We start from the raw sequence: 22,918 nt of genomic DNA, 5'->3' as shown, positions 1-22,918 counted from the left end.
CCTCCATATTGGATCTTCAACAAACGTTAAACAATAATGCTAATAAGCTGCAGTGCTGTCTTACATCCTTCATGGTAAAAATTGCTTCCTTGTTCACTCTTATCTTTCCTGAACTAACAAGGAGTAAAAAAGACCAAGCAAAACTTAAAAGCATTGTCACAAAGTAAGAGGCTTCTAACTGGAAATCAGTTCGCATTTATTCTAAGAGAAAAACTTGGATTTAAAGATTTTTGGAAATGAAGGAATTTTAAACTTGTTAAACAAATTGTCTGACAATCAATACTGTTTTATGGTGTGTGTAAATTATTTGCACATCTAGAATTGAGGACTAAAAATGAGCCCTCATTCTTACAGTTCACAGATAATGTTTATTATCCCTTAGTGGTGGTACAAATTTGAAAAAATGTCACAATTAACCAACTGCTGATTATTCTAAATGAAAAACTACAATGCCTTATCCCCAGAATACATTTCCTTTTAATGAGGATAATTTTTACATTTATTTATATACAATTAAACTGCAATTCAAAGCTGTCAGCTGCAATTAATTATTGTCTTTCTTGCTCTAGAGTCCACAGATGCATAAATAAATTCTTGTAGTAGGTCATTTTTTCCTTCAATAGGCTGAGCCAAGAAAAGTTCTTTTGCATAAGATCCTCATGAACAACATAATCAGCCTCTCACTACTTATGTAGTTGTTGGTTATGAAACAAGAGTACTTAATAAATAGCACTACCTGCTGCTTACTGCTGTACTTCACGATTTATTCAATAACCTCCTAGGTTGTCATTCATAGTTTTACCTACATAACATGCTGTGTGAGTGAATGAAACATTGGCGTTCGCAAGGAACTGCAGTAGTTAAATTATTTGAGAAACTGGTAATTCACATTGCTCAGAGTAGAGGATCTGTTCAAATCTCTCCCGATTACTGAGTATTGTGTGAGATTGTGAAGTTCAAGCTCCTGGTAGAATGGAATCCGATTTCCATTAGAAATGGATGAAGTATCAATATTATAAAATAAATGGATATTTAAGATTTCCATTTCATGAATCACATCTGCTGCACATTTTGCAAGTTAATGTAACAAGACCAAAGCCAACCACCTTCCTGAACTGAGCTTTTGCTTCATACTTAATGACCTTGATGATAGACTGTAGCCTTCCTGTCACCTTTCACACCAGCAAAAATTGTGGTTTATGATATAAAGTTATCAGGTTCTCAGCTGCAAAAACAGCAAGATGTTCTGATGAGTCACTCCCACCATTTTCGGTAAAGTTTCCACCAGACATGATGATAGTGACAATCTTCAAAATGCTGCACTATTTCCACAAACTCATCCCCCTGGTAATTCAAGAACTATGTTAGTTCAACTCACATGGAAAGACGTCATCATACTACAATTTCCGACTGAATGTATAGAATCGTTGGGAGATCATTTTTATGTGTTGTAAAGGATGAAAGCTAAAATACTGAAGCCATAGTGGCATCATATTTGATATTTTCTTTCTTTAAACTATGTATGTTATTGTCTTTAACTCTTCATTCTATAGTAGTAATTTCTTAGTAATGAGAGAGATGTTAGCAGATACTATATTTTACACATATAGTTAAAAAAAATAGTGAGAGATATTTCAGGATTAATTTTCTGCAACCAGGCTACATCAAATGAGCAACAAAATGTAAAGCCTGAAGAATTTACCTATGATGATGTTGGGCGTCCATATTCTCCTGTCTACGATGATGTTGGTCCAGGCTCAGGAAGAAGGGCAGAGTCTGAAAACAGTTCTGAAGCTGGTGGTAGTGGCTATGAAGAGTGCTGCATGGAGAAAGGACAAATGAGTGGTGGACAGGGAGATAACCACATTGAAGAAGACATTTATGATGATGTTGATGTTTGCACACTTACAGCACAGTCTGACTTTGAATGTTATGAATCTATTTGTGGGGGTAGTTCGTGTGATCAAAGCAACAGTCTTTATGGTGTTGCATCTACAATTATTGCAGGTAAGTTATTCAGCAATATACTGTAAGTACTTTTAGCATAATACTTTTTTTCTTTTACCAAATTGTTGCATGCAAAAACAGTGTGACTCTGTACCCCCCCCCACCCCCCCCCCCCCCCCCTCAAATATTGAAGTGAAATGAAATTACTGGGTAAAAAGACAGGCAATGGAATGATTAAAAATAACCCCTTGACAAATCAGAGGAGGCACTGAGGACTGTGTAGAAGCAAAAGTTTTCAACTTGTGTTAATGTGCCTCCCCATATTTGCTGATCACTTGAAACCCAGCTTGCTCTGTTCATTTGGGTTATTCAGAAGGCAACCCATTCTTAAGGGCGAAGCATTGTCTGCTCTAATACCTTACTAGCATTATGTTGAAGTGATTGAAATAAGGATGTTTAGCAAACTTCAACTGCCACAGTGAACTGGCTCACATGAATATTTCCCAACACCTTGAGAAACAATACTGTCATCTCAGAAAATCAGGTTTTTTGCCATTGATGTGTGTCGTACTTTCACGATATTTCAATTGCATAACTCGCAGTCTTCACCTGGTGCTCCTTGAGGCTGTGGAATGGGTCCACATTTGTGCCTTTCTGAGGCTAGGCGCTCCATCATCTGTCAGTGCTGCACCTGGCGATCTGTCAGAGGTATGCGCTGATAAGTAGCAGAAACATAGAATTTTCTAGCCATAGCTGTTTGATTGCTGTATGTATACTTTTTGGCTGTTGTCAGTTACTAATTTTGTCATCTGACATTCTGTTCAATCTCAAAGTTGTACTGGATGTTCAATCTTCTGATTGCCATCATTTAAGCTTTCCTGTGGAGTATGCTGTTTCTTACCGTAGCCAGCTGTGTCAAATGCTCTGTCCGACGTCTGTGCTGCCTAGGGGAGGCTGCCGTATTATTTTTTGGCCACTGATGTTCAAATTGTCATTCATTCTTGAAATAACTGTCCTTGGGTACTTGATTTGCTGTCTGGTGTACCCTGTGCTGATTGTGCCAGATTATCAGCTCTCTCGCCATTTCCATACTTATTCCCCCAGAATTAGGATGTTGCCTCTGTTGTGTCTTTAGGAGATTGAGTGCTGGGTTCCAGGTGCAGATAAGCTGATATCCTGTGTCACAGTTGGTAAGATGTTCTGTGACCTTTATTTCAATGGATGCTTTAATAACACTTTCCCAGTATCTGAGTGTCTTTGTCAAAATCTTGACATGATGATATGTTCCACTACAGCTGTTTTGGAAGCCTGTTTGAGTCTGGTGTGGTTTCTATAAGCCCACATCATCTTTTACACACCCTAACATAGCCTTAATCTAGGTTGACCTCACTGGACCAGTTCTTGAGTATTGTTAATTTGATTTGGTCCCTTATCAAGTTGGATTAAAAGAGGAGAAGAAAAGATTCAAAGAAAAGCAACACAGTTTATCACATGCAAGTTTGGTCAGCTCAAGTGTGAGACACAAATATCTGTCAAACTGATGTGAGGCACACCACAAGAAAGCCTTTTCTCAAAATTCCAAGAGCTCTCTTTCCAAAATGAGTCAAGAAAAATAACACTTCTATAAGCACACATTTCATGTAATGACTGTGATGCTATATAAAAAAAGCCACTCTCATACAGTACAGAGGGGCACTGATAATCTTTCCTTCTGTGCATCTCAACGGATCGAATAGGAAAACGGGGAGGAGAGGGGTAAATCATACTGTTACACTGTGTAGCCTCATAACCCCCACTACACAATGTAGAGCGACTTGAGGAATAACAATGAGGATGAGTGGCGAGTCCTTGTCTGTACTCACTGCATTGTTAGATTTTCTCTTCCCTTCTTGTGCTTCATTCCACATACTCTTCAAAACCTGTTCTTTATCTATGTGACTATCCCAAAGCAATACTAATATCACAAATTTTTACAAGCTCTAGGTTTCCATAATACTTATTATTATTATTATTGACTTTTTTTTTCTCAGACTTAAGTCTGGTTAAAAATGGAACGTGACGCGGACCTCGGTCAAGCGTGACTTCCTTGTAACTGTATGGTATATGTTATATTGCATTTAGGAACTTTCGGGTAATTGAACATGTATCAATAATTACAGACTTTTGTAGTTGTATATATATGTTTGGATGTAGCTGTATTGCATTGATGTACTGGTGAATATTGTGAGGTATGACTCCTGTAGTTGATAGTATAATTGGGATAATGTCGACTTTATCCTGATGCCACATGTCCTTGACTTCCTCAGCCAGTTGGATGTATTTTTCAATTTTTTCTCCTGTTTTCTTCTGTATATTTGTTGTGTTGGGTATGGATATTTCAATTAGTTGTGTTAATTTCTTCTTTTTATTGGTGAGTATGATGTCAGGTTTGTTATGTGGTGTTGTTTTATGTGTTATAATCGTTCTGTTCCAGTATAATTTGTATTCATCATTCTCCAGTACATTTTGTGGTGTGTACTTGTATGTGGGAACGTGTTGTTTTATTAGTTTATGTTTTATGGCAAGTTGTTGATGTATTATTTTTGCTACATTGTCATGTCTTCTGGGGTATTCTGTATTTGCTAGTATTGTACATCCGCTTGTGATGTGATCTACTGTTTCTATTTGTTGTTTGCAAAGTCTGCATTTATCTGTTGTGGTATTGGGATCTTTAATAATATGCTTGCTGTAATATCTGGTGTTTATTGTTTGATCCTGTATTGCAATCATGAATCCTTCCGTCTCACTGTATATATTGCCTTTTCTTAGCCATGTGTTGGATGCGTCTTGATCGATGTGTGGCTGTGTTAGATGATACAGGTGCTTGCCATGTAGTGTTTTCTTTTTCCAATTTACTTTCTTCAGATCTGTTGATGTTATGTGATCTAAAGGGGTGTAGAAGTGGTTATGAAATTGCAGTGGTGTAGCCGATGTATTTATATGAGTGATTGATTTCTGTATTTTGCTAGTTTCTGCTCGTTCTAGAAAGAATTTTCTTAAATTGTCTACCTGTCCATAATGTAGGTTTTTTATGTCAATGAATCCCCTTCCTCCTTCCTTTCAGCTTAATGTGAATCTTTCTGTTGCTGAATGTATGTGACGTATTCTATATTTGTGGCACTGTGAACGTGTAAGTGTATTGAGTGTTTCTAGGTCCATGTTACTCTATTTCACTACTCCAAATGAGTAGGTCAATATTGGTATAGCATAAGTATTTATAGCTTTTGTCTTGTTTCTTGCTGTCAATTCTGTTTTCAGTATTTTTGTTAGTCTTTGTCTATATTTTTCTTTTAGTTCTTCTTTAATATTTGTATTATCTATTCCTATTTTTTGTCTGTATCCTAGATATTTATAGGCATCTGTTTTTTCCGTCGCTTCTGTGGAGTCACTGTGGTTATTCAATATGTAATCTTCTTGTTTAGTGTGTTTTCCCTTGACTATGCTATTTTTCTTACACTTGTCTGTTCCAAAAGCCATATTTATATCATTGCTGAATACTTCTGTTATCTTTAGTAATTGGTTGAGTTGTTGATTGGTTGCTGCCAGTAGTTTTAGATCATCCATGTATAGCAAATGTGTGATTTTGTGTGGGTATGTTCCAGTAATATTATATCCATAATTTGTATTATTTAGCATGTTGGATAGTGGGTTCAGAGCAAGACAGAACCAGAAAGGACTTAATGAGTCTCCTTTGTATATCCCACGCTTAATCTGTATTGGCTGTGATGTGATATTATCTGAATTTGTTTGGATATTAAGTGTGGTTTTCCAGTTTTTCAATACTATGTTTAGGAACTGTATCAATTTCGGATATACTTTGTATATTTCCAATATCTGTAGTAACAATGAGTGGGGTACACTATCAAAAGCTTTTTGGTAATCAATGTATGCGTAGTGTAGCGACCTTTGTTTAGTTTTAGCTTGATATGTCACCTCTGTATCTATTATCAGTTGCTCTTTACATCCTCGTGCTCCTTTGCAGCAGCCTTTTTGTTCTTCATTTATAATTTTGTTCTGTGTTGTATGTGTCATTAATTTCTGTGTAATGACTGAAGTTAATATTTTGTATATTGTGTTATGGGGCGATATTTAGCTGGGTTTGCTGTGTCTGCTTGATCTTTAGGTTTCAGATAGGTTATTCCATGTGTAAGTGTAGCAGGGAATGTGTATGGGTCTGCAATGTAACTGTTAAATAATTTAATTAGATGTGAATGTGTTGAGGTGAACTTCTTTAGCCAGAAATTTGCTATTTTATCATTTCCAGGGGCTTTCCAATTGTGCGTAGAATTAATTGCTTGGGTGACTTCATGTTGCAAAATTATCACTTCAGGCATTTGTGGTATCATCTTGTATGAGTCTGTTTCTGCTTGTATCCACCGTGCATGCCTGTTATGTTATACCAGGTTTGACCATATGTTGCTCCAGAAGTGTTCCATGTCTGTTATGTTTGGTGGATTGTCTATTTTAATGTGTGTGTTATCTATTGTTTGGTAAAATCTCTTTTGGTTTGTGTTGAATGTTTGGTTTTGTTTCCTTCTGTTTTCACTTTTATTGTATATTCTAAGTCGTTTGGCCAATGCTTGTAATTTCTGCTTCTTTTCATCTAATTGCTCTATTGCTTCTTGTTGTGAGATTTTACCTATCCTTTTTCGTTTTTTGTCTGATATTTCATTTCTTATAAATTGTGTTAGCTGTCCAATGTCTTTTCTGAGTTTTTCTATTCTGATCTGTAGCCTGTGTTGCCATGCTGGTTTTGTGGGTTTCTTCTGTGTGTTGGTTGGTTCTGATCTCTGCCTAGTGTGTATATTTAGTGTAGTGAGTGCTCCTATATAAACCAGTAGTTGTAACTCTTCCATAGTTGTGTTTTCATTTATTTTGTTGTGTATGATTGTGTTGATAGTTTTTATTGTTGTTTCGACTTGTGGGTTATTTGGCGGTCTATGCAAGAATGGTCTAATGTCTGTATTTGTGTCTTTGTATTCTATGTATGTCAGCTGAAATTTCTCTTCTATATCTAACATTTGTGTCACTTTGTGTTCTATTTGTGCTTGTTCTGGTGGCTGTCTTAAGATTTCGTTTTCCTCTGATTGTTTAATTGATACGTCTTGGTCTTTGTTTGTTTGCTCTGGGATGTATGAGTCCTTTACTGGGATGTTTGAGTCCATTACTGTATTTTCTTCTTCTTCTAATTGCACATTATTTTGTTCCAGTATTTGTTGTACTTGTTGTTTGATGTTTTCTAATTCTGACTGGGGTATCCTGTTATTTTTTATTATTACATGGATCTGATCAGCTAGTCGTTGTTCCGTTAAAAATTTTAATTCCCGGTATCTGGTAATAAATGTTGTGTATACTTGTGATCTGTATCCAGTTGTGTTGGTTCCTAGGTTTGTTGCTTGGTAATAACAGAACATGAGGTGTTGATTAACTTCATCTGACCATCTCATCCTCTGTCTTTGTTTTCCTTCTAGGGTGGTTGCAGGAAGCATATCCTGCAAAACACCTCTATTTGGATTTAAATCATTTTCCAGTTGGCTAGCAGTGTCGTTACCATTGTGGGCGGGCATAGGGTTCAAGCGTCATCCCCGACCATGACGGCGTTTGTCCAAGGCTTCTTTAGTTCTGTCCTGAACCAAGTAATCACACTAAAAGGGGGGTTAGCCCTATTAGTGGTTTGTTCTTTTCATCGCCTTTTACGACTGGCAGAACATACCGGAGGCCTATTCTTTTCCCGGAAATCCACAGGGTTTATTATTATTATTATTATTATTATTATTATTATTATTATTATTATTATTCTCTACCACTTTCGTCATGTTACAAAATGCCCGAGCTTGAGACATCTTTTCTCATGCATTTTCTCAAAAACTCACATATTATCAGCCTCTTAACCTTCACAGTATCCTATTTCAAATGTTTCCATGATCTTTATTGTCCAGTGCAGGCTGTTGTGCAGTGAAGTGTACCAATCACAACATTTTACTCTTCATCCAAACCTTGTGTCATCCATCCTTTGTTATGATCTGAAAATTTACGTATGTGCCTGTCAACTATTTGATGCTCCTGCATTTTGGTGTGCAGTTTCCTTTAGGAGTAAAGTATTTACTTTCTGCAGAACTTTCCTACTGTAACACTGGCTTCTCCTTCTTTAAAAAAGGAAAAAAAAATGATGATGATGATATGTGAAACCAACAAGATTACTTAAAGACAATTTTGAACTTGATATATATCAGAATTGGTGATGATGATTGCTTACACAAAATCATCACCAACATCTGGAAGCAGGAACAGGTCCCACATGATTGGAAAGAAGTAGTTGTGTGCCCTATATACAAGAAGGGGGACCCAACAAATTGTTCAAACTACAGAGGAATTGCGTTACTAAACACAACATATAAAATTCTGACAAATATACTGTTAGCAAGGATAAGCCCTTACGTTGAAGACTCCCTAGATGATGCCCAATGTGGATTTAGACCTAACAGATCGACTATTGACAATATATATGTCCTAAGGATGTTGGGTGAAAAGAAATATGAATTCAATCAAAATGTACATATGCTTTTCATTGATTTTAAAAAAGCTTTTGACAGTATCAACAGGGAATATTTATGGAAGTGCATGAGGCAGATTGGCATCCCTAACAAATTGATAAATTTAATAAAAGCTTGCACTTTAAACTCAAAATACAAAATAAAAGTAGCTGGCAAACTTTCTGAAGACTTTGAGGTTAAAACTGGAGTCAAACAAGGGGATTCACTCTCACCAGTTCTTTTTAACATAGTAATCAATAGAATAATCCAAAAAGTAAAGCTACTACAAATTGGAGCACAACTGGAAAGCAAAATTAACATTGTAGCATACGCCGATGACATTGCATTATTATCTGACAGTGAGAATGATTTGAAGCTTCTTACAGCACAATTAATTAAAGCCACAAATGGCACAGGCCTCCAGCTGAATACAGACAAAACAATGTACTTTATCTTATCCCGCTATCCATCAAATAATAATGTACTGCAAATTAATAACACAGCTTTCACAAAGACAAATGAATTTAATTACCTTGGTACAATAGTAACCTCTGACAACTCCATAAAAATTGAAATAGAATCACGAATTCAGAAGGCTAACAAATGCTACTATAGTCTCTTGACAGTTTTCAAAAGTAAGTTAATATCTAGGAACACCAAACTACAAGTATACAAATCATTGATTATACCAGTACTCACCTATGGATCTGAAACCTGGACTCTCACAAAAAAAGAGGAAAACAGATTAAGAGTATTTGAACGAAAAATTTTGAGAAAAATATTTGGACCCATAAGAGATAGGATCAGTGATGAATGGAGATTGCTAAATAACAATGAAATTTACAAATTATATAAAGACTCCGATATAGTGGCCAAAATTAAAGCCAAAAGACTGAAATGGATAGGGCATGTCATCAGAGCACCACCAAACAGGACCATCAAGAAAGTGACTGAAGAGATTCCCACCGGAAGACGACCTCTTGGACGCCCACGCATGAGATACTTGGACAATATTCAAGACGATCTCAGAAAACTAGGACATGACAGACAGTGGCAAATTACTTGTAAAGACAGAGCAAAGTGGTTCAACATTGTCCATTCTGCAGCAAAAAGCCTTCATGGATTGTAATGCTTAATAATAATAATAATAATAATAATATATCAGAATTACTTTCCTGACTTTATTGAATACCACATTTCCAGTGTTTACCAATCTTTTATTTATTTTATATTTATTTCTGCATTTTTTTCCCTTGGGCTGAATGCTTCACTAAATGATTGTTTCACGAGGTCAGTAGCCCTTCATAAGGCACCACTTCGCCAAAGAGGATTCATAACTGCCAGACTTTTGTTGCTAGTGTATCCCACTCTACTTACCCTCCCACTCTGTTGTAAAGTTATCTGTTCTTTCCATAGTGGGTTGTGAAGCATATGAGTTAAATGGAATGAGTGAAATGTTACAAACTTGTTGTAGTTAATTTATAGAAACAACCCAGTTGGAATGCTATAATCTTGTTGTTCATTCTTAGTAAATGCTTGGCTTTTCTGCCTTGTGACCTATAATATAATTACTCACAGATCTTTAGAACCAGTAGAGATGTCCATTCATGATTACGGTGTTTCCATTGACCAAATTCCAGTCCACAAAGCTTCCTACAGACATGGACTTTATATGTAGGCATAACTGCTGAATCTAGGTTTTAGGTGGAAAAGCTGATAGACACAAATTTCTAGGCATTGTGATGGATGAACCTCTTACACAGAAAGGATATTGGCTTCATATGCAAAAAGATTAACTGCAATGTCTGCCTACTGATACGTCTCTCAATAATAATAGTAATAATAATAACAGCACCTCCTGCCGTAAAACAAATCTGCTAGACATTAATCCACAGAAATTAGCAATATATGTGACTGAGGGTTAGTGTGAGCCACCTGCAGTCTGCAGAAGTAGGTTGTTTCAGGCTCTGGAAAAGAGCAGTTGCAATAATTGTCAATTTACTAAATTTTAATCCTTTAGGAACTATTCTATTGAGTAAAATTTACTGAGTTTGCATCCTGTGTTTGTTGTTAAGACAATTGTCTGCAAAAGTTGTTAACAATTAAGTTCGTAAAAAATAATGTGGAAAATATCATAATGAATACAAACAATTATTATTACACTTCACAAATCAGACTTGCACATAGTGTACCGAAGAGTGAGAGCACTATGGCCCACAGCTGACTTGCTGCAGGGAGAAATATTCTTTAACATGTCACTAATGACATAAAGTAACCCAACCCCATGAAAATAAGTAATTAAAATATTGTGACTGAAGGTAGTGTATTACTAACAAAAATTTTCCACACAATCTGAAATGTAGTACACACTGTAAAGAGGGCCTGTTTAGTTACAGACATTCACAATGAAAAGACTGTTACACATTATAGGTTTTGGCCAAAGCCTTCTTCAGCAAAGAAAATACACAGATTCACACAAGCAAGCACACCTCACTCACACAACTGCTTATTGTGGCAGCTCTGATCAGACTCCAGCCAGAGCTGCCGGTGGTAGTGGTTGTGTGTGCAATAGGTGTGCTTGCTTGTGTGAATGTATGTGTTTTCTTTATTGAAGAAGGCTTTGGCCAAAAGCTGTAATGTGTAACATTCTTTTCATCGTGCCTGTCTGCAACTAAATGGGTCCTCTTTTTGGCGAGTAGCAATCTATCCTTTTCCTAATATTGTCAATAATCCAACATGGAGTTCCTGTTGTTGGAAATGCAGTACTTATACATACATCAACAAAAAGTAATCCATGTTTGAAAAGATTACACGAACAACTAAGAAAAGTGGCAGCAGGAGAGAACATGGCAAAGATGTGGAAATGCATGAGCTTTCAGAGCCAGAACCACCTTCCTGCAAAAGGGCTGAAGGGAAACTATATAGAGACGAAACAAAGGGACGGGTGAAATTTAGGAAATGGGAAGAGTTATGGAAAAGTTGCCTACAGGCATGGGTCAGAGTAGACTTATTGGGAAGGATGAGAAGGAAAGACTGACTGTACCTGCACCAGGTGTTCAGTCCAGGTACCAACAGTCAGTATTCCCTTCTCATCTCACCCACAAATCTTCTGCCAGGAGGAGTCACTGGCTCTGAAAGTTTCTGTTTTTCCAAGTCTCTTATGCTTTCTCTCCTGCTCCCACTTGATGAGTAGATAGTTTATCTGTTCATTAAGTGTGATTTTTTTTTTCAATGGGCATGTATAAAATAATGATGATGATGATGACAAAGATCTTAAAGTTATAATGGCAAATAGAGATTATTATTATTATTATTATTATTATTGTCATTGTTATTATTTATTGTTACAAGTATTATTTTCTTGCATTTATTGTGATGCTATTTCTCTGGCATGCGCTTTAACTGATGTTGGTAACACTGGTATTTCAGAGGACAGCAGTGGATCGGGAAACAGTAATGTGGCACCCCGCAGTGAGACAAGCGATGAGTGGGTCGATATAGAGCAGTCAGACTGCGATACAACTGCCTCCACCCCGACTATCCTACTGTGAGTAGTACCTTAAATATCAGTACTCAAAATTTGATTTTGGTCACATTCAACAAGATCCATACATTAATCAGCCAGAACATTATGACCACATGTTTAATAACCAGTATGCTCACCTTTGGCATGAATAACAGCAGTGTCGTGGCATGGAAGTAATGAGGCCTCGGCAGGTCATCAGTGGGAGTTGGCACCAAATCTGCACACCCAAGTCACCTAATTTGCATAAATTCTGGGGCAGGAGGGGCGATGAGTTCTGGTCTCACATTCAATCACATCTCACTTGTGTTTGATCAGGTTCAGATCTGGCGAGTTGGTGGGCTAGCACATCAGTTGGAATTCATCACTGCATTCCTTCAACCACTATATCACACTTGTGGTCTTGGAACGTGGAACACTACTTTGCCAAAAAATGCCACTGCCATCAGGAAACATGGTCATCATGAAGGGGTGTATGTGGTCTGCAACCGGTGTAAGATACTGCTTGGCTGCCATAGTGCCTTGCACAAGCTCCACTGGATCCACGGATGCTCATGTGAATGTTCCCCAGAGCCCAGCTTGTCTCCATCCCACAGTACAGGCATCGAGGAGCTTCTCCCATGGAAGACTACTGATTTGTGCCCTCCATTGGCACAATGAAGAAGGTATCGGGATTTGTCAGACCGTGCAACACACTGCCACTGCACTGGCATCAAGTGCCAATGGTCAGATACCCATTTCAGTCACAGTTGCCGAAGTCACAGTGTTGACACTGGCGCATGCACAGGTTGTCATTCGCAGAGGCTCATCATTAGGAGTGTCGGTGCACTGTGTGTTCACACACACTTGTACTCTACGTAGCATTTAAGTCTGTTGTTAGTTCTGCCATAGTTCACCAGTCTGCCCAGCCTACAATGTCCGATGTCTGTAATGAGGGATGGCCACCCAATTCCACGACGTCTGGGCTTGGGTTTCACCTTGTGTTGAAGACATTCACTGCAGCAGTCCTTGAACACCTGACAAGTCGAGCAGTTTCCAAAATGCTTGTGCTGAGACTCTAGGCAGTCAAACTTGGACAAATTGTTTGCCTTCCCCATTCTACACACGGACAACATGCTCACTGATACTACATGCACTGTGTGTGCATCTGAACAGCAGTCATTCGTCACCAGGTGTTGCTCCTATCGCATGGATTGTTTTATACTGGTGGTCATAATGTTCTGGCTGGACAGAGTATAATATTAAGTTGTCAGGTACTGCATTGCACCATAGAGGACTGTTGTTGGCCAGTCGAGAAATGAAAAGGTGCCCAACGGATATACAATATACTTACCTGTACAAAAGAAAATTCAAAGCTTTATTTGGAACAGTCTTCTTGTTGTGCACATCTGCGACTCAGCATCTCCACTATGTACTGAGTAGCAACTTTCCTTTTCATAATATTGTTAAAGTTTGATGAGGATGTTGTGGAGGTTAAGGGGGTGATGAAAGTTGACAGTGGGTGCTATGGCAGGGTGTCCCATTTCAGGGCTTGACTATAAATGACTGACAATGATTTATCCACACGATATAATACGGATGTGTCCATTCCCTATAACTTGTAACACTGGGTGCCACATGCAGTGGCACCCTAGATCTCTGGCTGCACAGACCAGCAGAGCCATAGTGATTTTATTTGCCTGTGCCATGTATGTCAAGTGTTTCCATGTGTCCCACAAAAGTGAAGTCCTCATAGTATTGTAACAATGTGATTATTATTTTTTCACAGAGCACAAAGCTACCAGGATGTATAGTTGTAATAACTTATCATTTATCCCACAACATATTGCTTATTGTGTATGATCAGTTATTGTCCTGAATTCTAATCTTTGCTAACTTTCTCTTATCTGCTCAACTGTCCTGGCATGGATGCCTTTTACCTTATAGATACCTCACCTTTTCTTTTTCCTTTGTTTCTTAATTAACAACATGCTATCAACAATTCTTAGTTTTTTGATTAGAAAATCTGAGTAAATACTGATTCCAGCTGTAAACTTGTCACCATCAGTAATTTTGGTATAGTAACATTTTTCAGTTGTATATACTTGCAAAGAAAATATAAAGCTGCACATTTTTCTGTCATTAGGGTTCAAGACAGGATGAGAACTCGAAGGAGCCCATCGTGGTCACACCAGGTGCGACAGACGTGGAACAAGTCGCTGTCACAGAACAGACTGTCACAGGAGGAAAATGTTGACAGTGATGGTGGTGAGTAACATCAACAATAGATCTCAAATTTTTGTCTTCACAAAATAATTATGCAAGTTACTTTTTGCCAATCTTATGTTTCACAGGTGAGTATGAAATGGACTGAAAGACATGTATTAATTAGACATTCAATGAATAAATGAAGTCTATATCACAAGTACACTATCAACAGCAATGACTCTGAGTCAATAACACCATTTAAAGATCTGAAGACTTAACTCATCAAAATGACAGCTGAGTTCTTATGCTGTGTCAGATCATGGTATAGACCACTGTGAGGGGATTAGTATGTAAATGTAATTCTACTTAGTACAAGAGAAGACATAGATTATGAAATATGGGGTTAATTGCTTTAGCACACTCGACTGGTAATAGGGGAGAATTGCATACCATACATTGCAGCCTGATAATATAACTGTTAACAATGTGATTTAACAGTGAAGAATGAGTAGTTTAACATGTCTGCAAATAAACATCAGTTACAATAGCTATGATTCCTGGTCATAAATAACTTTAGGTGATGTTTTCTATTTATAAATATGAATGATATCTTTTCAGTCAGTCTTTCCCACACTGATAAATGGTAGCCTTGCAAAGCAAAAATAAATTGGCACTTTACATGGTATACAATCAAATCTCATTAAGTCCTTTTAAATGTTTCAGTCTTTTATTATAATTTAAACAAGTGTAATCAGATTCCCAAAAGTCAATCACCACTCTTGAAATCACATAATTCTGAAATTTCTATGTACCGTAATTCTGCAGAAGTCTGTCTTGACAACCTATTCTCAAAAATTGTTACCAAAGAACAATCACCAAATCAGACACAACGATGTATGCACAACCAGAGCAATCAATATCTGGATTCTGTGAATGCACTGATGTATCTGATTTTCTGTACACTGAATGCGTAGGGGCCTAAAGATAGCATAATGAGATGCCAAATCTTGTCGCATAAATTAGATTAGATTAGTACTTGTTCCATAGATCATGAATACGACGCTTCGTAATGATGTGGAACATGTCAGGTTCCTTTTGAATGCTATATGGCTATCTGTCAGACTTTTGATGCTATTAGGTAAGTGACCAAAGACTTTTGTGGCAGTATAATTTACCCCCTTCTGAGCCAAAGCTAGATTTAACCTTGAGTAGTGAAGATTGTCCTTTCTCCTACTGTTGTAGCCATGTACACTGCTATTACTTTTGAATTTGTTCATATTGTTAATAACAAATTTCATAAGTGAATACATATATTGTGAGGCTACAGTGAAGATTTCTAGCTCTTTAAATAAGTTTCTGCAGGATGATCTTGGATGAGCTCCAGCAATTATTCTGATTACACTTTTTTGTGCAATGAACACTCTTTTACTCAATGATGAGCTGCCCCAGAATATGATGCCATACGAAAGCAGGGAGTGAAAATAGACATGGCAAGCTAATTTACTCAGATGTATATCACCAAAATTTGCAATGACCCTACTAGCATAAGTAGCTGAACTCAAACATTTCAGCAGATCCTCAGTGTGTTTTTTCCAGTTCAACCCCTCATCAATGCATACACCTAGAAATTTTGAATATTCTACCTTAGCTACCGATTTCTGATCGAAGTCTATATTTATTAATGGGGTCATTCCATTTACTGTGTGGAACTGTATATACTGTGTTTTGTCAAAGTTTAATGAGAGCCCATTTGCAGAGAACCACTTAATGATTTTCTGAAAAACATTGTTTACAATTTCACCAGTTAATTCTTGTCTGTTGGGGGTGATAGCTATACTTGTATCATCGGCAAAAAGTACCAGCTTTGCATCTTCGTGAATATAGAATGGCAAGTCATTAATATCTATTAAGAATAGCAGAGGACCCAAGACTGAACCTTGCGGCACCCCATTCTTGATTGTTCCCCAGTTTGAGAAATCACCAGTTTTTTGCATATTATGTGAACTGTTTATTTCAACTTTCTGCACTCTTCCAGTTGGGTATGATTTAAACCATTTGAGCACTGTCCCATTCATACCACAGTACTTGAGCTTATCTAGAAGTATTCCATGATTTGCACAATCAAAAGCCTTTGATAGATCACAAAAAATCCCAACAGGTGACTTCCGGTTACTCAGAGCATTTAATATTTCATTAGTGAAAGTATATATAGCATTTTCCGTTGTGAAACCCTTCTGGAAACCAAACTGACCTTTTGTCAAAACTTTATTTTTACAAAGGTGTGAAGCTACTCTACAATACATTACTTTTTCAAGAATTTTGGATAAGGCAGTCAGAAGAGGGATTGGGCGGTAGTTGTTGACATCAGTCATATACCCTTTTTTATGGAGTGGTTTAACAATGGCATACTTTAGTCTATCTGGGAAAATGCCCTGCTTCAGAGAGCTATTACATATGTGGCTAAGAATCCCACTTATTTCTTGGGAACAAGCTTTTATTATCCTGCTGGAAATGCCATCAATTCCATGTGAGCTTTTATTCTTGAGAGAGTTTATTATCTTCCTAATTTCAGAAGGAGAGGTGGGTGGAATTTCAATTGTATCAAATGGTGTGGGTAAGGCCTCTTCCATTAACTGCCAAATACTACTACTTCGGAAAACGTACAACTGTTTGGTGATTGTTCTTTGGTAAATATCTGACCAGTTGCCATCCCATACCCATGAGGGATCAACAGAGATACTCTCAAAAATATCAAAGTTCGGATTCTGCATCACAGTGGTCACTTGCAAAAAGTTAGTGTTGACCTCGTCAGGGTTCTATCACCAAAGTGCCTGCAAATATTTCCAAGGCTCCTCTGCAAAATTCAAAGCATTCCAACACAAAAAAGTTAGAAAATGACAAGCACTTCTATATGTGAGACTGTTTAGCCAAGATGCAGTACAAGGGGTGGGCATAAAATTAAAATTGGATCCTTCTATCGACCATCAGACTTGCTCCTGATGTAACTGAAAACTTTAGAGAAACACTCAATTTGCTTGAACACGAGTTCCCCAATCATACTCTTATCATTAGAGGCGACTTCAATCATTCAACAATCAATTGCGATAGTTAGTTTTTTTTTTAGTGGTGGCGGTGACAAGACATACTTTGAAAAATTAGTAAATGCCTTCTCTGAAAACTACCTAGAACAGATATTTTGGAAACCCACTCATGATGGAAATATATTAGATCTAATGGCAATAAACAGACCTAACCTCATTGAGGATGCCAACATAGAAATTTTTTCTGGTGACCCTGAGGTGGTAGTTAGCAACAACAATTCTCAAAGTACCGAGGGCAACTAAAACAAGTAGGAAATATTAATGAGTAAGAATGCAGAGCCTTGTGGCAGTGATATTGAATAAAAAGTTCTCTGTTTCCAGCCATGTCAGGTGATTAAAATTTCATGAGTTTTCGGCCAAGCACTTACACTAGCTGCTGGCTGTGATGTCACTGGTGTTCAAAGCAACACCATAGATGGGCATAAGTTAACTTGACATTCAATGTGCCTGCTTCAACCTCCCAGTTGCTGGATCCCATGCTGTGCTGAGCTATAGGCCACTGTCTCTATTAAGGATGCTACCAAAAATTTTTATTTTAATGGTTAATTACACAGTCCTAGAAGCAGTTATTGTGAGCCACAGCAGATGTTGTGTCAAATTCGATCTGGTGACCGTTTTATAGAGTGTGCTGAGCTAAAGCGGATTTTTGGGGTAACGTAGATTATTACTCCTTTCTGCATTGTTCTAGAAAGAGTAATGTTTGTCCATATGTGGGGCACTGTGAATGTCATATTAAGAACTCTGCCAATTTTATCAGCCAAATTACCCATCTGTGACTTGATGAGGGTGAATTATGATCAGTTTTGATGATGAGGCACTGTCTACATATGTGGCTAGCAAAGTCCCTTTGGACCTAGTATGGCAGTTTCTGAATAATAAACAAATTTACCGTTGCAAAGGACTGACGCTCTTCAGTATGTGAAACCATGAGGAACAGTGGTGTAGTTGGTATGGTCTTTAAATCATTAGCCTCATTCCGTTTACATTTCATAGATGCTGATTGTGAAGATGATTGGCTCATTGTGGGAAAATCCTCCACGATTGCCAGCATCTCCGATGGCGCGCTCCTTCCAACTGAGGGCCCACTTCACAAGGGGGCACACTCGTCTTAGGTGATTGTTGACACCTCAGATAACATCTCCCAGACCTCTGACAGGGGCCAATCGGCAATTTGGGAAGGTAATAGTCAGGCAATCACCCATTCCTTAGCCTGTTCTGTACCAGGGGGTATGAGCAAACCCTATCTGTAGACCTGGGCTGGGAATTACATGTTCCCCTGTCACCTGTTATGTTAAAGACGTATGGGCCAGCCTTCAGGAGTGCACAGGGAGGAAGAAGAAAAATAGGAGCTTCAAATGACAAAGCGGAGGAAGTACAGGAGAAGGTGAATGAAGGAAGGAAAAAGAAATGAAAAACAGTGATGAGACTTTTCTTATGTCAGCTGCAGACAGTGCGGAACCTTCCCAAAAACATCACAGACGTGTTCCCCAAGGGAGGGGAAAAGTAATAGCAAGAGGATAGACATGCAGCACAGAAGGGGAAAGATGCTGCAAAGGCTGGGGCCCTGTTGTAGATTTCTCCTCTGTATGAGCAGAAATCTTAAGTACTAACACAACATCTTTTGTAATGAACCTGTTTTAAGTGGCAAAAGCAAGGCAAATGGTATATATGTTTCATGAAGGCTACTGTTATTTTATTTCAATAAAATGAAACACATTTGTAACAAAAATACACATTTCCTTGGAGTTACAAGACAGATTTAAAATACCTTCACCGATATCAGAAATAACCTCAGAAGAAAGTAGCCCTCTTGAAAGAAGTTTGTAAGACAGGGAAGAGTTATGTAGCCTAAACCAACACTATAAGTAACCACCAATAAAATATTGGTTCTGCTATGTTCATTATTGTCAGTTATTAGTCACTGTGTTATGTCCATTATTTTACAGCTATTATGTGATCTTTCTTTTAAGAAATATATGAGTACATAGCATACATACCACCAGCAACTGCCACAATTTTTTTCTTCTTATCATCCATACTTTCTAATATATAAATTATTTTCAAAGTGCCAAAATGTACTAGAATAAATAAAATGTCTACAAAATGCTGCACTGCACAATGTACTTGGAATGAGACAGTCGCATTTCCTGAAATCTATCACCCGTGGCCTCAGGTCACCGCACCGCAGCCCTGGGTCCTTGGATAAACCACAAAAATCCGTGGCATTATGCTACACAAGCAGACCCGAGCTGCAGGCAAATCGGTGAGACTAGATCCGATGGGCAGGGCTTGCACGTTAGTGGGAAATGATGGGCTTCAGATCAGCATGCCCAATCAGTTAGAGACACCCATAGAAATAGCCTGCGGCTTTGGCCTGTCGTCGAAGTCCACTCGTGTGGCAATTCACTTGTCACAGACATCATGTTGATGAAATGAGACTGTGTTGATCAATCCGTGCAACAGATAACTTGCGCAAATACTCTGAGAATCAATACTAATGAGGATAGGTAGTAACTCGCCATAAACATGATTGCTAAGCCACAGACAGGCATGAAGAAATGACAGTCATACTCTCACAACTAAATTTTCAGCCATAAGCTTTGTCAGAAAACAAGAGCATACACACATCCACACAGGCACTCTGACACAACTCGTGCATACACAACCACCATCTCTGGCCACTGCATCAACAATCTCTGAGAATCAGATCTCGCCTTCCTGCCTCTGCTAGTGGCAGGAAGTGGTGGCAGCACTGACTGCCAGCCGAGAGGAGTGGTAGGAACAGGAGAAGCAGCAAGAGTGAGAGAGTAGGGAAGTTGTGCACATACTCAGCTGTGCCCAGCCAGAGAAGATGCATGACATCTCAGAAAACAAACAATTTCATGTACTGAGACAAAGACAAGATTTTTCCAGTGCTTTTTTTTTCTTCAAATTTCTCTGATATTTTCCTGGTTTCCCTGATGTGTTTGAAATTTCCTGATTTCCAGAACTTGTGGCAACCCTGTCATTAAAGCATGCAAGAAGGAATACTTGCTAAATGCCTCTCTGCATGCTGTATTTCCTCTAATTGCCTCTCTCTGGTCCCTATTGGAGTGATGTGTAGTGAACTGTACTATATTCCTAGGTTCTTCATTTAATACTGGTTCTTTGAACTTCATAAGCAGTCTGTTATGGGATAGTTGATGTCTGTCTTAGAGTGTCTGCCAGTTCTGGTTTGCAGCAAGTCATTGACAATCTCCCATAGGTCAAAGGAACCTGTGACTATTCAAGCTGCCCTTCTTTTTATGTGGTCAAAGTCCCCTAGATTAGGGATGGGCAGATTTTTAAAAATATAGATATTTTGAAATATGAATATTTTTGGCCCATCACTAAATAAGAGAAACCTCAGTAGTGAAACACTTCTGATACGTGTTCTTCACATGAAATATTGTACTTACTGTAAAAATTTCAGGCAACAATAGTCCATTTTCCATTAAATACCAGTGCGTTAATGCGCAGACTTTTGTGCTGGGTCTAAGTTGCTTTCACAGTGCGTTTATCTTATCTTGATTCAGGCACTCAATGGGTAAGACAAGTGCACATTCTGCCTCATTGTTGGGAGGAGTAGTGGTCATCAAATGTGTTTGTTTTGCACATTGAATGTATCATTTTAAATGGTGGAAATGACACATGGAAGTAACAGACTTTCATCAGCATGCAACACACATACATTCATGTCCAAATTTGTAGTACTGAATATGAAATGAAATTTAGCCCATCGTAAGAAATCTGCTGTTACATTGCAAAGATTAGTAGTAGCTGGAATGGGCAAGAAATACGTCAATGAGAGTTATAGCACGTATGAATCAAAGAGTGACAATTAAAAAAATCACTTCCGATATTCAATATTTAATGTCGACTAACTGATACCTTGATTATTTAGATATTGGTGATATACATCTCTCTTATTATGAAAGAATATCAATATTTTTTGCCCACCCCTACCCTATGTCGAGAGCAGTATGTGGGATACATGAGTGTTCTGTAAAAATCTCTTTTGTAGATTGACTGCATTTTCTCAGTATCCTACCAATAAAATGATGTCTGTCACTTGCTTTACCCAAAGTTGTGATCATTGCATTTCTTATCCCAAGAAACTGTTACATTCAGGTATTTGTGTGAGTCAGTTCTATCAACTTGGCTTGTCAATATTGCAGTCATACAATAGTATGTTTCTGCAGTATTAGAAGTGCAGAGTTTTACCTTCCTGAAAATTTAAAGCAAGTTGCCAAACTCTGCATCACTTTGAAATCTTATCAAGGTCTGACTGAATATTTGTGCAACTTCTTTCTGAGAGTACTTTGTCATCATCTGCAAAAGTCTATGATTAGTAATAATATAGTTTGCAAAACCAGTAATATATAACACAAACAAAAGGGTCCCAGACCTCTACCTTGGAACATAGGTCTACCTGAAGTTACTTCGTCAGTTGATGATACTTTAACCAAGACTATGTGCCTTGTCCTTCCTGCTGACGAAACCTCCATCCAGTTACATAGTTCGTTTGAGACACCATATGATCATGCTGTTAATAAAGAGTTGTCATACTGGGTCAAATGCTTTTTGGATGACTAGTAATATTATATCCATCAGATTGCCTTGAACCATCTGTCTGAGGATGCCATGTGGGGAAAGCACAAGTTGGATTAAGCAACACCAATGTTTCCTGAAACTAAGCTGGTTGGCATGGAAGATGCCATCCTGTTTGAGAGGCCTGTGTTTGAGTCAAGGGCATGTTCTACGATTTTGCAACAGATGGAAGACACTGTCATTGGATGCAAGGTTTATGGATTATTCCTGCTACCCTTCCCCTTCTTATATTATAGTGTCTACCTTCTCCCAAGCCACGGTTTTTTGTTCAAAGGCTCTATGGAATATTGTGGTTAAGACAGGGACTAAATTGACTCAAATTTTGTATAGGCATGGATTTCAAGTGAACTTGTTCAGTTTTAGTTATTTCTTAGTCAATGCCACTGACGCGACAACAGGTACCACTCGCAGAAGGGCTATGACAATTACAGTGGGCCTAATACTCCCAAATCTGTGAAAGATACGTAAAATACCTTTAGAATGTTCAGTTTCCTTTAGTTTTAAGGAGAAGCTCGTCATTCCTATTTAAAAAACATCTGATGATTTGATGGAAAAATGTACTACGTTTGTATCGACAGACAATTGGCAGCTCAGTCTTCCGAAAAACTATACGATGAAAAAAGGCATTGTGAAAAATTATAAATAAGTAATCGGGTAGCCAGTGATCCGGTTACACCGAACGCTTCTGGTAGTTATGCAAGTTACCACTTATCACAAATATTGAGCTGTAGTCCATGTCGTGTGGTCTGAGAGTGTAATAGGTGACACATTAACCATATCTATGTGTGATCGCCACAGTGTGTTGGGACTCCTTAAGCCTGCATTTACATGTTTGACGGAATGCTGTATCCCTAACTTTTCGTTTCGCTCAGAGTGGCACAATCCCACTTACTGTGAGGACTGAGGAGCATTCCAACAATTTGCTCCCGTTCAGTGTTTAGGGCGTACTGTGCTCATCA

At 38.1% G+C, this 22,918-nt stretch overlaps 1 protein-coding gene across 1 annotated transcript in view; it reads left to right on the top strand.

Annotated features, from left to right (window-relative positions):
* LOC126175148 (uncharacterized) overlaps positions 1–22,918 on the top strand; it is a 215,756-nt gene that overhangs the window by 69,145 nt on the left and 123,693 nt on the right. The window contains exons 6-8 of the mRNA XM_049921710.1: positions 1,659–2,007; positions 11,949–12,066; positions 14,168–14,289. Coding sequence (XP_049777667.1) covers positions 1,659–2,007; positions 11,949–12,066; positions 14,168–14,289 — 589 coding nt within the window. The remainder of the gene's footprint in view (positions 1–1,658; positions 2,008–11,948; positions 12,067–14,167; positions 14,290–22,918) is intronic.

Source organism: Schistocerca cancellata, chromosome 3 (assembly GCF_023864275.1).
Source record: "Schistocerca cancellata isolate TAMUIC-IGC-003103 chromosome 3, iqSchCanc2.1, whole genome shotgun sequence".
In the NCBI taxonomy this organism is placed as follows: domain Eukaryota; kingdom Metazoa; phylum Arthropoda; class Insecta; order Orthoptera; family Acrididae; genus Schistocerca; species Schistocerca cancellata.
The sequence above is the reverse complement of the archived record's forward strand: the minus strand, read 5'-3'. Positions and strand labels throughout refer to the sequence as shown.